This window comes from Ranitomeya variabilis, chromosome 2 (assembly GCF_051348905.1).
Source record: "Ranitomeya variabilis isolate aRanVar5 chromosome 2, aRanVar5.hap1, whole genome shotgun sequence".
In the NCBI taxonomy this organism is placed as follows: Eukaryota; Metazoa; Chordata; class Amphibia; order Anura; family Dendrobatidae; genus Ranitomeya; species Ranitomeya variabilis.
This window is the reverse complement of record NC_135233.1, coordinates 936,972,423-936,989,637: the sequence shown is the minus strand read 5'-3', so window position 1 is coordinate 936,989,637 and position 17,215 is coordinate 936,972,423. Positions and strand designations below refer to the sequence as shown.

General features: G+C 41.4%; 1 protein-coding gene across 10 annotated transcripts in view; it reads right to left on the bottom strand.

The window, feature by feature from the left end:
• PLCH1 (phospholipase C eta 1) overlaps window positions 1-17,215 on the bottom strand; it is a 366,784-nt gene that overhangs the window by 49,350 nt on the left and 300,219 nt on the right. For all 10 annotated transcript variants that reach the window (XM_077290709.1, XM_077290705.1, XM_077290712.1 and 7 more), the window contains 4 exons: window positions 13,300-13,471; window positions 10,523-10,630; window positions 4,571-4,732; window positions 300-365 (listed from right to left, as the gene is read on the bottom strand). In XM_077290709.1, coding sequence (XP_077146824.1) covers window positions 300-365; window positions 4,571-4,732; window positions 10,523-10,630; window positions 13,300-13,471 — 508 coding nt within the window. The remainder of the gene's footprint in view (window positions 1-299; window positions 366-4,570; window positions 4,733-10,522; window positions 10,631-13,299; window positions 13,472-17,215) is intronic.

Sequence of the window (17,215 nt, the reverse complement as noted above, 5' to 3'; positions counted from 1 at the left end):
CCTGCTCGATAATTCTCTAACAATTTCCATTTTAAAAATCTTTAAAAGTAAAATGTCGTGCACGTGTTTATATTAGCAAGAAACATACAAACACGCCAATGTGATAAATGTAAAGAAACTATCAAGTCTAATAACAAAGCAGAAGTTCGCATTGACCAATCTTACACTGTGATCCAGGTCCTTTTTTCACTCTACTTAGAATAACCTGCACTTCTATAAGAGTTTCACAAATGAGACCAAACTTCACAATAAAATACAATCACAGTGACCCACATAATATGAGACAGCCGACTCCTTACCTTGTGTTTCCCAATGTTGCCCATTGAGGATCTTTTGGATTTACCCCGATCTTTTGGTTCTGAATTCTAAACGAGAAATTAAACATATAATTATTCACACCTCTCTGCTCATACTGATCAAAAGATTTGCACTTTTGTGCACTAGTACCCACATGCATCTGTGCCCCTAACATGTTACAGTTTTAAGTTAAAAGAAAAAAAAATAAGGCAAAAAAAAATCTAAAACTTTCTTAAACTAATTTCCTTACTGTTGCTGAGATCTGTTTTCTTAAAGGGAATCTGTCATCAGGTCAGCATGCTGTAGGGGCAGAGACCCTGATTCCAGGAATGTGTAACTTACATTACTGGGTGCTGTTTGATATAATCACCATTTTATCTGCAGTAGATCTTCCTGCTCTCTGAATACTGCACATTTTTATGTAAACTGAAAGCGGCCAATCAGTTATGTTCGCGGGGTTACAAAAAACTCATCCATATGGAGACTATACTACACAACAGCAGATTTACAGCAGATAGAACAGTGATCTTATCAAAACTACCGCAAGCAGCCTGGTAGGTGATACATCACTGGAGTCAGGGTCTCTTCCTTTACATTACGCTGCTCTCAGATTAGGGGGAAAAACCTAGTGACAGAGTCCCATTAATGAGAGAAGTGTAGTTCACATCCTTAGATTAAACCCCTAAAAGCTGTTAGTCCTGGTTCACAGGTGAGGTGGGTACAGTCGTACTTACTCTATGCAGTGAGTTGAACACAGGATCACCAGAACAAATTTATTGTTCGTCCTATGCCGTTCTGGCTACAAAGTTTAAAGGTAAATGGTCAGAAGACTTTTCCCCAAAATCACTATCACTACCGTACGATTCTCCTACTCAAAGTCTCATTTAGCTAAAATCAGTTTGGGGTCTCCTCGCATCAGATGCAAATTAACCCTACGCTGTCAGGAGGAGGAGATGATACAGTCCGGTCCCGTCAAGTCCCACCTAGCATAGCTTAACTGATGTTCCGGAGGAATGGGCATCAGATTATACCGCCTGTTCCTTGTGCCTAAAAGGTCTAAAAACTATTGCACCGTTTGTCTAATAAAACCTTACATTGTGTTCAAGTCCGCTGTGCCCTGTGGAAGGAGCCATTAGCCAAATGGTGTCATCACTTTGTGTGCGGTTTGGAATAATAATATAAAAAGTCACCGTGAGTACATCCCAGCCTAGATGTATCCGTATAACTACGGTGCGAGAACAGATGGGAATATACTCAGTGGTAACGACACGCCTTAGGTTCCTGCACTGGGTGGCCCATGCAATCATTAGACTTGACCTGTTACACCTTTGGAGTTGCACCGGACAGGCAGTTAAAAATCCTTTTGCTTCAGCGGTGAATATGATTAAAATATGAAACGGGAAATTGGCTTTTCAAGTGAATTCATGGGGAACACTTAGCAAAATGTCACAAACAAGTATAAGAAAGATAACAAAAACAATACAAAAGTGAATGCAAATAATTTATATGACTAAAATGTTTATCTCTCATCACCTAATTATTACTAAAGGTGAAATGGAAATGGCGAACATCCAGCTTTGTCAGAGTCCCGTGCTTTGCGCATTTGCTAATTTGCCAACTGCTGTAAAAGCCAAACAGACAAAGTGCAGACAGATGCTGTGGTTATCAAGCCATCTGAATGCTGCCGCAACAAAGCTTCCCCTGGGACAGAGACCAGAGCCAAGAGCGCAAATCTGCTTATTTCTGTATACAGATACCGCTACAAAGCCACGTAAATCTCCAGCATTGCCCACATCACCCAACATGGCACAGACGTCCTAAATCTGGATGTAAATGGTTTGTCTTATCCCTTTATTATTTAGATATGGAGCTCCATCCATCATGACCCAATCATCTAATTGCATTGGTACTGCTCTACAGCCACCGGAGGATGCGTTATGTGACCAACGTAGATGGTATCAGATCATATTAACATCTCGGCGTTCGTCTATTATGCCGGATTGGCTTTTTATACACAGATACCTTTTATACCTTGATTTATAATAGAATTTGTCAGGTTTCTGCAAGAACACCACCTCCAGCTGCATCGCTAACATTCACGTGTGGATCATCCCAAAAAGGGCCCTGACATAAAATGCTTGGGGCCTATTCAGAAGTCAGTTTTTCCTGTACATGTGCTATCCGATTCTCTCATGGACAGCAATCATACCTATGATAGTCTATGGGGACATTCACATGTCCAATTTTTTCCTACGAGCAAGTGGTCTGTGCAAAATCGCAAAGGCATGTTCGATACTGGTCAGAGTACTGAATCTAAATTGAAAAAAAACAAAACAATACTCTTTAAGACCTTATTGAGACGTCAGGTTTTTTATATGCAAGAGAAAAACCTGAGTTATATCAGTTTTTTGCTGATGAGAGAAAAAATAAAAATGTCCTTGCCCTCTATCTACAGTCAGTGAAAAACGGGACAGCAAATGTTTTTCACTGATCCAAGGATTTGCGTTGGTGATTTTGATCCAATACTTGGATGTATCAATATCAGACATGTCTCCGCAATTCTGCACGGACCACTTGGTCCTAGGAAAAATTGTGAACGGTCCCAATGACTGTCATAGGTATGAGTGCTATCCGTGAATAACAAGGACCGCACACGTATGTGAAAAGATTTATTGGTAAGCGCTAGTTTATGGAGTTGAAGTCAACTGTATTATTAACATCCCTTGTTAATAACTACAGATGGTCAAATATCTCCTGAAAAGAAGAGCTTAGGCTTCATTCACACCTGCATTTGGAAATTCCGTTAGTCTGTTCTATTTTTTGTTTTTTATCCTAAGGAAAGGCCATCAATCTAAAAGTAGTGGACAACCTCTTTTGCATAATTACATTTTGATAGATTAGATAGATAGTCATGGCTGAAAGTGCTGCCACCCTTTAAAATTGTCCCTAAATCTCCTGGAGTTTTGGACAACATTAATGTGATTTTCATCCTCATCTCCCATAGACTTATTTTCAGGGCTGCTTCTGAGTTCCATTGAATAGTTTGAGATTTTTCCAAGTGAACTCCAGCAGTGTGCGTGCCACTATGTAAAAAGTATGTATTTGTGATCCCAGCACACGGTGATCTAGTTGATTCACACTGAAAATTTGCCCATGTGCATTAGGGGTTCTGGTGCGAGTATCATTACAGGAGATCACTCTGGTTTATAAGCAGTGAGTTTAAAATAAATGTTTTATCAGATAAAGGATCTATTGTTTAATTCGGGTTTTAATGTTATTTCTTTTTCTTTCAAGATTTTTTAATTTTCATATATTAAAAAAAACTAAAATACTGCACTTTGAATTTTCATAGCGGCCAATAAACCTTCTGCTAGACTCCTGTTTTCTGATCCTTTGAATATCCACATGGATAAAGGTAGCAATAGATTGGCAACAGTTTGTTGCATTCCAGCACTAGAGAAAAATAGGTTAAAATTTCAAAAATGTATTCCAGGTCATTAAAAACATTATAGTGTGCACCTATATGATAGCATCGCTTCTAAGTTTCAACCCTACTATTAGGAGCGGAGAGTTAAGCCAGTGCTGACTGCAAGCATGGATCGCGTAGCATAACAGTGTCAGGCAATCCCTGGGAGAGCAAGTGCCGACACCGCGGGAACATTGCTGACACTGAATTTGAGTATAAGGGCAGAGACCGACTGCCGTACTTCTCGCGTGAGAATCGCATCGCACTGCACGCACTGGCCTGGCACCTCTCCTGACCTGTGCAAGACAGCGTGATGGATTTCTATGCAGCTTTCAAGCTCAGATCAGGAGAGCCGACAGCCAGTACGAGGTTTATGATGCGATTCTCGCACGAGTTATACTAAAGTCTGTCTCTGCCCTAAGTGTTATTATATTACAAGAGGGAAACACAGAGATTGAGAAGGGGTCTTCCATGTAGTGGACAACCCTTTTAAGTTTAGCAGTCAATGTGAAAATTGCAAGATTTCTGATTTTCTTTAACAATAGAAATGATTTAAAAAGTAGGAACACAAAATATCATTGGTTGGGAGGATCAATGGACATCTTCATTATGAAGGAGCAGCAAGGGATTTATCAGTTAATAAGGGCTATTTTGATATTTTAGCACATGTACAGAGCCTCATTTTTAAGCTGGATGTTACCTGTGGGCCATAATTTAGACTGTATCGAGAAGAGAATTTCACAGAGCTGGAACAATTTTTCATTAATTTCATTACATTATTTTCTAGTAAGATACAACTGTTTTTACCTGTTTTAGATTGACATTTAGGCCCTCGTGAGTTGCCTTTAGCAAAGCTCTCACAGTGAAGCTGTCAGGATCCTCCTTGTCCCTGATCTGAGACTCCTTCAGTAAGGACTCCAGTTTTTTTCTTATGAAGGATTCTACTTGGTGTTCTGTTGTCCCATTGCTCTGCAAAGGATTAACACAAAACCCATTAACAAGTGATTCATTCAATGCTCCAGGCTAATTCATCTACTACGCCAAAAAAACAACAACAATGAATGCGATTTCTCTATCAAAGCAAATTCTGTGTTTGTTTCATCTAAAGCAACAAACAAACCACTGTAATCTAGCATGCTAAAATGACCAGTGCCGCCAAGAAAGTCCTCGTGTTTCACATGGAGTGATGCTTGGCACCGGAAGGTATAATGCTACACAAGAGGAGAAAGGTCATGGGTCTAGCATCCCAGAATCAAAGTCAAGTTTGTACACAAAATTATTCTGATTCATCATACTAAGTATATTCTTCCTATATGCTCTTTGAAAAAATATGCATGAAAAACATGTTTAATATGAACCTGAAGTGGAGATCTGATACTAAACACTAAATTCCATGGAAGGTAATCCTGCACTTCTGAAATTATGCCTGCAGAGTGTATCCAAAAGTACATAGCTTCCAGCTGACTAAAGTTTGCTACATGTTCCTCTATCCTCACAGCCCTTCCCATATATCTCCCAGTTGCCACCGCCTCTTCCTCGATGTTCATTTAGACAGTTATAGTTCGGTCATTCCAGAGCTGCCCCCGGCTTGACAGGGGGAGGTTTATTTAGAGTCGGATTATAAGTGGGCATTCCTACCTATTTTACCAACGATAATTTGGTAAGTATGACCATGCTGTTCGGGATAAATGTGTAAAATTACCCTAGGATTACTGTAAAAGTTAAAGTTACAAAACCGAACTAATGCAGAATGCCATTTGTTGTTTTTTATCGCCCCAGAACTCTTTTCTACAGATTATTTTATAACATTTTATTAATGAGGTTTTTACATTGATGAATCTAAAATGCGTTTCGAATACTTTGAAACGCGTTGACAAATAAAAATCGTATCTAAACTTTCTTAGTCTTCTATAGCATGTTGGACCTTTTTCAGCGCAGATTTACATCCACTTTCCCTCCAAGTTTGTACCTGACCGTACTCACACAGAAGAGGAAGCATACAGCAATGCGAGAAGTGATCCTACTTTTGAAGCAATTTGTTCATCAGAACCTCACTTCTTATCTCAAGAAGATTTAAACAAGTTTATCCATGATTTAGACTTCAATCAGATCCTCTACGTTCCAGACTCAAAGATTGGAATCTACTCGGATAAGATGTGAGAATATGCAGGTATTGTAGTCGAAAGAAAAAGGCGTAATTTTTTGTAATTATGTTTGTTTGATTATGAAGGCCCTTGGACATCAACGTCGGGCTCATGAGTGATGATGGTTCATAGACTCATAAAAAGTTAATTTGAAGGCCGCTCTTTTGTAAAATGGTGGTAAACTGTTATGTATGCTGCGGAGATGAAAGAGACAAACGAAAATATGAAACAGCTGTTAGAAAAACTCCAGTATCAAAAATATAAGTGGAATATCTGTGGAGGCGATCACTTTATTGCTTGGATTGCAACTTGGGCACAGTAAATTCTGCAGTTTCTGATGTGAATGGGATAGCAGGGACACGAAGTCTCATTATATTGGAAAACGTGAAGTGCTCGTTCCTGGACAAAAAAATTACCAAATGTACCTTTAGGCTATGTGCACACATTCAGGATTTCTTGCAGAAATTTCCTGAGCAAAACCGGATTTTCTGCAAGAAATCCGTATGCGTTTTTTTTGCGTTTTTGACGCTTTTTTTTTGCGCTTTTTGACGCGTTTTTTTCTGGAGCTTCCCAATGCATTAAATAGCAGAAAAAACGTGAACAATCGCCAAAATTAATGAACATGCTGCGTTTTTTACCGTGATGCGTTTTTTTAGTGGAAAAAAACGCATCATGTGCACAAAAATTGCGGAATGCATTCTAAATGATGGGATGCATAATGTATGCGGTTTTTATGCATTTTTATAGCGAAAAAACAACGCAACGTCTGCACACAGCCTTAGTGAATCCTCAAAAAGGATATTTACCTCCACTGCATATTCAACTAGGATTGATAAAACAATTTGTAAAAGCCCTTGATAAAAATGCTGCTGCATTTATACATTTGAAATCCAAATCTCCCAAAGTTAGCGATGCTAAATGGAAAGAAGGTGTTTTTATAGGACCACAAATGAGATCGGTGATGGACGATGAACAATTTCAGGAACTGTCAAATCCACTGCAAAGAGCGGCCTGGGCCTGGCTGTCCATCAAAATGTCCCCTCTTCTTTTCTCAGTCAAGAAACAGAAAGCACTTGTTCCATTTCTCCCCTTCTGCTGGCCTACTTTAACTTGAGGTCATATATATCTTTTTGAAACCATATGAAAAATCATTAATAGTGCTATAGCGCACTAACGGCACCTTTATTGCCTCATATGCTGGGGCCAATGTATTTGTGCCAGACACACTGCATTGTGACTTCCGGTCTTCACATAAACCGTACTCTCTGTGCGTATTTTTACATTATAACTTTGATTACTGCAAAATACTTTACGTTCATAAACGCTGTCTCCGAGGTGTAATCTCACCTTGTTTCTCAGGTATTAACTACTGTGCTGCACTCATTACAGCGTTCCCTGCTTAATATTCGTGCTTGGGTCTAATTGCGACTTCCTGCTAGCGCTTGTTTGCCATTTTGTATTTTATAAACTTTATTAGTGCTACTATGTCCGCACATGTGAGTTATCACTTACTAGATGGCAAGACCTTTTCCATATTCTTCGTCGCTTATAACAGTTAATTAATCATATGTTTATTTAGTTATATATTTCTACAAGTCTCCTTTCTTTGCCTATTTGCCCCCTGAGGAAACCACTCCTGTGTGGCGATACGCGTGGGGTCTTGCTCCTATTACAACTTCATTGGCTGTGCAGGGTTTTTGCCCACACTGGCATGCCATGTGTTATTAGCTTTCATCATATTTCCTTTTGTTTTTGCTGGCAATATACTGTTTTTCTACTATGTTTATTTGTCTACAAATAGGCCAGTGCATCATTATTATTAGTGTATAGATCGCATGGTTACGACCCCTTAGGGCCTGTGCACACGTTGCAGATTTGGTGCGTTTTTGCCATGCAGAGTTGCTAGCAAATCTTGATGCAGCAAAGTGAATGAGAATCCTGACGTGTCATTCACACGTTGCTTATTTGGGTCATGCAGATTTGGTGCAGAAAATAATCTGCATCATGTCAATTCTCTGTGCGTTTTTCACCATTAACATCACTCAAATCAGTCAAAAACGCACATTTTTGCAGCGGCATTTTTCCTGCCATGAGATGCAGAAATGGTGCAGAAATGTCGGCATCCGTTTACTCAACGTGTGCACATAGACTTATAGAGTATGTTATTATTTATTTCTAATTACTATTATATGTTTCCTGCACTTTACATGTATGGATAGATTGGACCACAGCTCCATTATGGGTTGTTTGGTCACGTTTCTTGAGCCTTGGGGCCCTTTTTAATTGAATTTAAATTCTATGATTTTTCAATCACCCTTTTCTCATTTTTTGGTGATCCCTGTTTATGCATGCTTCTCTTTTCTCACCCTTTCTCTTTTTTTCTCAGAAATCATAAAGCAGAAAACAACGGTGATATAGTGAGTGATCTTGTGAAATCATACCAAGCTCTGGGATGCAAAATGTCCTTAAAACTCCATTTCTTCAACTCCCACCTGAATTTCCTCCCAGAAAATCTTGGTTCTGTCAATGTCCAGCATGGGGAGCGCTTATATCAGCAGATTATCTACAATGGAACATAGGTACCAAGGCAAGTGGAGCCCTAGTATCCTTGCTGACTACTTGACTACTATTGGACCAGAAAGAGAGACATCCCAGAAGCAAAATATTCCAGTAAATCAGCAACTGAAATGTCCTATGTATGCAGTATTTCATATAATGTTGACTACATTAAGTATTATACACTGCTCAAAAAAATAAAGCGAACACTTAAACAACAGAATATAACTCCAAGTAAATCAAACTTCTGTGAAATCAAACTGTCCACTTCGGAAGCAACACTGTTTGACAATCAATTTCACACGCTGTTGTGCAAATGGAATAGACAACAGATGGAAATTATTGTCAATTATCAAGACACACTCAATTAAGGAGTGGCTCTGCAGGTGGGGACCACAGACCACATCTCAGTACCAATGCTTTCTGGCTGATGTTTTGGTCACTTTTGAATGTTGGTTGTGCTTTCACACTCGTGGTAGCATAAGACGGACTCTACAACCCACACAGAGGCTGGAGGCGCTACCAAGAGACAGGTCAGCACACTAGGAGACGTGGAGGGGGCCGTAGGAGGGCAACAACCCAGCAGGAGGACCACTACCTCAGCCTTTGTGCAAGGAGGAACAGGAGGAGCACTGCCAGAGCCCTGCAAAATGACCTCCAGCAGGCCACAAATGTGCATGTGTCTGCAAAACGGTTAGAAACCAACTCCATGAGGATGGTCTGAGTGCCCGACGTCCACAGATGGGGGTTGTGCTCACAGCCCAACACAGTGCAGGACGCTTGGCATTTGACAAAGAACACCAGGATTGGCACATTCGCCACTGGCACCCTGTGCTCTTCACAGATGAAAGGTTCACACTGAGCACATGTGACAGACGTGACAGTCTGGAGACGCCATGGAGAGCGATCTGCTGCCTGCAACATCCTTCAGCATGACCGGTTTGGCAGTGGGTCAGTAATGATGTGGGGTGGCATTTCTTTGGAGGGCCGCACAGCCAGATGTAGCCTTACTGTCATTAGGTACCGAGATGAGACCCTCAGACCCCTTGTGAGACCATATGCTGGTGCGGTTGGCCCTGGGTTCCTCCTAATGCAGGACAATGCCAGACCTCATGTCGCTGGTTCCTGCAAGCTGAAGGCATTGAAGCTATGGACTGGCCCGCCTGTTCCCCAGACCTGAATCCGATTGAACACATCTGGGACATCATGTCTCGCACCATCCACCAACGTCATGTTGCACCACAGACTGTCCAGGAGTTGGCGGATGCTTTAGTCCAGGTCTGGGAGGAGATCCATCAGGAGACCATCCGCCGCCTCATCAGGAGCACGCCCAGGCATTGTAGGGATGTCATACAGGCATGTGAAGGCCACACACATTACTGAGCATCATTTCCTCGTCTTGAGGCATTTCCACTGAAGTTGGATCAGCCTGTAACTTCATTTTCCACTTTGATTTTGAGCATCATTCCAACTCCAGACCTCCGTGGGATATTAGTAGTGATTTACGTTGATCATTTTCAGGTTTTATTGTTCTCAACACATTCCACTATGTAATGAATAAAGATTTACAATGGGAATATTTCATTCAGTGATATCTAAGATAAGGAATTTTAGTTTTCCCTTTATTTTTTTGAGCAGGGTATTTAAATATTATTATTATTTATTTATATAGCACCATTGATTCCATGGTGCTGTATATGAGAAAGGGTTACATACAAATTACAGATATCACATCTCTTTAAAACTTGAAATGTGTTTCACAAAAACTCTGCTTGGTAAAAAAAAATCTGAAAGTATATTCAAATTCAGCAAGAAAAATATATATAAATCCAGTTAGCTTTGTTTTTGAGAAAGAAAAAAAAAATTTTTGTCCACCAGTGTTATTAGTAGACTACAGAATGGGGCTGAGCTGCGATTCCTGACACAGCAAAAGGAGAAGAGCAAAGCAGGTTATTAAAAAATCAGATACTTGTAAAAGTGAACCATGCAACTTGTACACAGTATATGGCATATATGACACTTTAATAACATCACGCTAATGAAGAAGATCTGCACTTACAAAGCAATGGCTTAATTTGCATTCCTCTTCTATCTCATCTGCACTGTCCTCATCAGATACCTCTCCCTCCTCAGCGTCCTCTGCCAGGTCATATGGCAATTTTTTTCCCTGATAAAATATACAACAGAGATTGATCAAATGTACAACATTTCAAGGTTGTCAGCTTTCCTGTCCTCAAAAGTAAAGTTGATGGAGGAACAAGTAACCAGACCTGTCCATCAGGCTCTTCCAACTGAAAAACACATCACTTGGGAAAGCTGTCTCAATTGCAGGAGTCTGATGGGCAGGTCTGGTCATAGGACCCTTTATCTGGCCAGTAGTACAACCTCTGAAGAAGGTTTTATTGACAAATAAAGCATGAGAACTGCTGTGATACCGAAGTGTTAGTAAACGCAACAAAATCAAATTGCACATTGTTGAAATACACATGAAGTGGATAACCCCTTTAAATGAGATATTTCCAAAATGTGGACATTTGTGTAACACAAAGTTTAATAGATTATCGGGTTACAGAGAAAAGTGCAGCTGCCTTTGCATCCTGGACTGAGTATAATACAACTAAAATTGGGCAAAACTGACACTTCCATTAAGTGACTTTATGGAGAGAAAGGAAATAGGATTCTATTTGCATTTCCCACCCATATATTCAACTATTTAACTATATGTTTAGTTGTCTATTAAAGTGCCAATGTAATTTGTGAAAACATCAGATTTTAACTACTCCATGTGGCAGAGAACCCCCCTCAAATATCTAGGAAAGCAACTTTAAAAACAAAACAGACTTTATAGGGATACTGTGGGGAGAAAAAAAATATTCTATTGACCATGCCTTCATAAACAATTTAGTTAACATGAGCAGTGCTATTTTTAACCCTCACAATATTTGTAATTCAGTGTGATGCTGGAACTGCTCCTCACTGCTCCCCCTCCCTTCTGGGAAGTTACCTCACAGATCAGGTGGTGTGGCCTGCTCCCTGCTAGTAGGGTCCACCCCCCTGATAATGTCTCCTACATGGCAGCCCGAGATGAGGGGTGAGTTAGTGGTGTGGCCTGCTCCCTGCTAGTAGCAGCCAGCCCCCTGATAATGTCTCCTACACGGCAGCCCGAGATGAGGGGTGAGTTAGTGGTGTGGCCTGCTCCCTGCTAGAGAAACCAGCCCCCTGATAATGTCTCCTACAAGGCAGCCTGAGATGAGGGGTGAGTTAGTGGTGTGGCCTGCTCCCTGCTAGAGCAGCCAGCCCCCTGATAATGTCTCCTTCACGGCAGCCCGAGATGAGGGGTGAGTTAGTGGTGTGGCCTGCTCCCTGCTAGTAGCAGCCAGCCCCCTGATAATGTCTCCTACAAGGCAGCCCGAGATGAGGGGTGAGTTAGTGGTGTGGCCTGCTCCCTGCTAGAGCAGCTAGCCCCCTGATAATGTCTCCTTCACGGCAGCCCGAGATGAGGGGTGAGTTAGTGGTGTGGCCTGCTCCCTGCTAGAGCAGCTAGCCCCCTGATAATGTCTCCTTCACGGCAGCCCGAGATGAGGGGTGAGTTAGTGGTGTGGCCTGCTCCCTGCTAGAGCAGCCAGCCCCCTGATAATGTCTCCTTCACGGCAGCCCGAGATGAGGGGTGAGTTAGTGGTGTGGCCTGCTCCCTGCTAGTAGCAGCCAGCCCCCTGATAATGTCTCCTTCACGGCAGCCCGAGATGAGGGGTGAGTTAGTGGTGTGGCCTGCTCCCTGCTAGAGCAGCTAGCCCCCTGATAATGTCTCCTTTACTGAACATCCATTAGCAGGGAGCAGGCCACACCCCTAACTCGCTCCTCATCTCAGGCTGCAGTGAAGGAGACCTCATCAGGGGGATGAACCCTACTAGCAGGGAGCAGGCCACAACACCTGATGTGTGAGGTAACTTCCCAGAATGGAGGGGAAGCAGTGAGAAGCAGCTCCAGCACCACATTGAATTTCTGATACTGTGAAGGTAACAAACAGCATTATTCATGTTAAAATTGCCTTCATAAACAATAAAGTTGAGTACAACATTCACTCCGCAGGCACTGCTGTATATGAACAGGGGCAATATCCATATTACAATATTCATTATTAGATATGAAAGTGATATTTGCAACTCCAATTGAGGGTTCATTAGCAGAGAAATTCATTACCACGTATATGTTCTCAAAGTGAAAACATTTCTGATTATTTTAGATTCGCCCATACATTATGGATGAATTGGGCTGCTAGCTGTTCTGTAGTCAGTAGGCTAACATTAAAACTTGAAATATTCTGTTTCATTTTTGTATTCTGGAGACTCTTCAGAGTTTCCATGTAAGTATCAGTGCTACTGGTGTCCAGAATTTAATCTTCATCGTCTCCCCTTATGAATAAGCCATCAGCGTGCAAAACATGGAGACCTCACTCCTCCTAAGCCCGCCATGCAAAGTGGCAGTAACACATGATGCTTCACCACTGGTCCTCTCAGCTTTATCCCATACAATGCCTTCACAAGTCATTGTGTCTGTACAAGTGAAAGGCATATTGTATATGGATATTGCCGATTCAGGAACCATTATCCAAAAGCTGCGGTGCTGCCACCCCTTCAATCTGAGGAGCATGAGGCCTATCAATAGGTGAGGCCATCAGTGTAGAATCGGAATTTCCATAAACAATATTCATAGTATTGTTTGTGATCCCCTATAGTCAATGTAATTTTCATTATGTGATCACAAACATCCTATCAATAACATAAAAAGCATACTGCACTTGTTGAGAAATGTAAAGCGCTCTATACTCAGGATTACCTTCACAAGTATTTTTCCCTTGAGGTGCTGGGGGCTGGGAAGTTGTTTGTTTTCTCCAAGTGGAACTGAAGATAAGTCAAGCTTGTCCCCAAATATTTCTTTTAGATACTGAGCAATTTTCCTCTGCTGTTGAATGTTACAGTGGTTTTCAATAGACAGGACAACCGGATACCTACAATAAAAATCAGACAAAATGTAACAGCTGAAAAAAACAATAAAAATCTATATGATTGTATAAAAGACTATACAAATAACTAATCCTAGTATAAGGACCTTCAGGCGGGATTGTGGTCCCCAAAGCACAGGCTTATCTCAGGAGATATTCCATAACCAGCATTTTTTTGTTGCTCAATTTTCTCCAAAATGCTCCAGAGTCCCAGAGAAAACATAGCTAACAGATCTCCTCTGGTGCTGACCCTGGCCGGCTTCTCCCCACATCGGTCTAGTTGATTGACTGACAGGTCCCTTTCATGTGTGAACATTGGGATGAAATTTGTCAGCCAACAAGCACTAACAGTAAAAAAAAAATAATTTTGAATTCATTACATTGATGTACCATACTTTGGAAAATAGAGTTCAAATAAGCTTTGTTCAGAAAAAAAGGACTTTAGTTCATGCAAAATGAACTTTGAGAGTCCACTGACCACTATATAAGCTACTTTTGAGGTGGTTCTTTTTAGGATTGCTCTGGTATTCTTACTTTTGTGCTTACTGATATTTCCACTTTTTCTATATGGTTTCTTAGCAATTTGTTGATAACAGACTGTTTTTTCTAAAACCATTTGTTATATGTAAAAATGCATTTTTTTATGTACAAAAATGATCAGGAACCTCACAATTTTTCCCTTGCATGGACTTTTTTTTTATTTTTTACATAGAGATGAGTGAATAGATTTGGAGGCGCCTGGTCCATAGGTTATGTCGGTATTCTGAGGGTGCCAGATGGGAGCCCTGTGTACCACCTCCTATCCACTGGCATCTACAGCTCCTCTTTTGTCTGGCATGACATCATTGAGGCGCTACACACAACTGACGCTGCAGGAGGCAGTTTGCAGCGCTCCCTTGGAATACTGACATGGCCACTGAACCGGGGTCCTGCAAATCTATTTGCTCTTTTTTTTTAATCATGTATTTTTTTATTAAAGCATATGACACGCCACTACCACAGTCCTATACAATTTCCAGACAAAAACCGTACAATAGATACATGACCTGATAATACATTTTCATTTTACTAAACAACACCCTTACCCCCTAACCAACCCCCCTCTCCCTCCCCCTAATCTCTTGCCCATTATCCAATACAACCATCTGACAGCATCACCTCTTGAGAAAAGATAACAAGCTTTACAAAAACACACCTGTACATGTAGGAGTCCCCCAGAATCAACTAAACAACACCCATTCTACTTTGCAGTAACTCAGCAGACGCCACACCTGGGTAAATCCCATCCATCCCACACATTTTCAAATTTTGTATTCTGACCTCTCTTACTGTATATGTTTCTTTCCATAAGGAAAATAAAATTTATCTTGTTGATAAATTCCTTTTTCCCTGGCGGTTTTTCATCCAACCAGTGCATTGCGATAAGCTTTCTCGCAGCATACAACAATCTTGAGATAGTCAGCCTTCCACATTCATCCGTAGCAATATCATCCATACAGCCCAAAAGGCAAGTCAGCGGGTTACTCACCACATCTACTCCTGTCACCTCCTGGATCAAGTTAAGCACCTTCACCCAAAAGGTTTGGAGGCGAGCACACGACCACATCATATGTAGCAGATCAGCGCCTTCCTCACCACACCTGGGACATTCTGAGTCACCTCTCAGTCCTGCCTTCCACATCCATGCTGGGGTCCTGTACATCCTATACACCAGGTATAACTGTGACACCCTTTTAGCCCCACTCAGGGAAGCCCTGGGGATATATTGAAGTATGGACTCCCACTGGGACTCTGACAAGGGCCCCACATCCACCACCCATTTCTCCTTAATCCTTAACGGATGCTTCAATAAAAAGGTATCCATCAGACCCCTGTACATCAAGGTAATGAACCCCCTCGTACTCCTCCGAGGCCCAATAAGATTCAACAAGCTATCTGACTGCAGAATCACTCGCGACACCTCATTTTGACAGTTTAGGGCGTGTCAACTGCAGGTACTGAAAGAATGACTTCCGGGTTAAAGGAAACTCAGTCCTAAGTGTCTCGAATGTTTTAATAACATCCCCATCAAGCAACTGAGACACAAACCAAATGCCAATGCGCCTCCACTGACCGAACCCCCGTAGTCTCATAAGCTCTGCCAACCTAGGTTCAACCCAAATTGGCATATCTCTCGTAAATTCCGTTACTCCCCTCCATTGCTTAATTTTCTGCCATAATTTCCCCATCATAGCTATTGTTGGGAATTTTAGGGGGTTAATTCTGAATCTACCTGCTTCAAGTCTGGCCAACAATGGGCCCTTCCCTACCGCGTGTTCAAGGATTATTCCCGCTGAAGAGCTTTGTTCTGGCCCTCCCCAACCTACCATGTGCTGGCATTGAGATGCTATATAGTAAATCCATGGATTGGGGACTGCCAGACCACCCTCATCCTTTGCCCTTTGCAGATGTTCCAATTTGAATCCCTAAATAGAGTATTGATCCTATAAAATTTACTCTGAGGCAGCCACACTGGAGCATTATGCAATATGTAGAGGAGCTGAGGTATAAGTATCATTTTGATCAAATTGGCTCTGCCTGCGACCGACAGAAATAGCTTGTTCCAGGCCCCAATCTTCTGCTGGAACTTCCCAAGCAAAGGAGTCAGGTTGAGCCGCACATAGTCCTCTATTTTGTCCGAAACAACGATGCTCAGATATTTAAACTCATGTACTACTCTTAAGGGAACCCCAGGTTCAAGAGTCAGAGGAGCCGTCGCGTCCATGGGCAACAACACAGACTTCTCCCAATTAATCCCTTCACCCCCAAGGGTGGTTTGCACGTTAATGACCGGGCCAATTTTTACAATTCTGACCACTGTCCCTTTATGAGGTTATAACTCTGGAACGCTTCAACGGATCTTGGCGATTCTGACATTGTTTTCTCGTGACATATTGTACTTCATGATAGTGGTAAAATTTCTTCGATATAAGTTGCGTTTATTTGTGAAAAAAACGAATATTTGGCGAAAATTTTGAAAATTTCGCAATTTTCCAACTTTTAATTTTTATGCCCTTAAATCACAGACATATGTCACGCAAAATACTTAATAAGTAACATTTCCCACATGTCTACTTTACATCAGCACAATTTTGGAACCAAAATTTTTTTTTGTGACGGAGTTATAAGGGTTAAAAGTTGACCAGCAATTTCTCATTTTTACAACACCATTTTTTTTTAGGGACCACATCTCATTTGAAGTCATTTTAAGGGGTCTATATGATAGAAAATACCCAAGTGTGACACCATTCTAAAAACTGCACCCCTCAAGGTACTCAAAACCACTTTCAAGAAGTTTATTAACCCTTCAGGTGTTTCACAGGAATTTTTGGAATGTTTAAATAAAAATGAACATTTAACTTTTTTTCACACAAAATTTATTTCAGATCCAATTTGTTTTACTTTACCAAGGGTAACAGGAGAAAATAGACCCCAAAATTTGTTGTACAATTTGTCCTGAGTGCGCTGATACCCCATATGTGGGGGTAATCCACTGTTTGGGCGCATGGCAGAGCTCGGAAGGAAAGGAGCGCCATTTGACTTTTCAATGCAAAATTGACTGGAATTGAGATGGGACGCCATGTTGCATTTGGAGAGCCCCTGATGTGCCTAAACATTGAAACCCCCCACAAGTGACACCATTTTGGAAAGTAGACCCCCTAAGGAACTTATCTAGATGTGTGGTGAGCACTTTGACCCAACAAGTGCTTC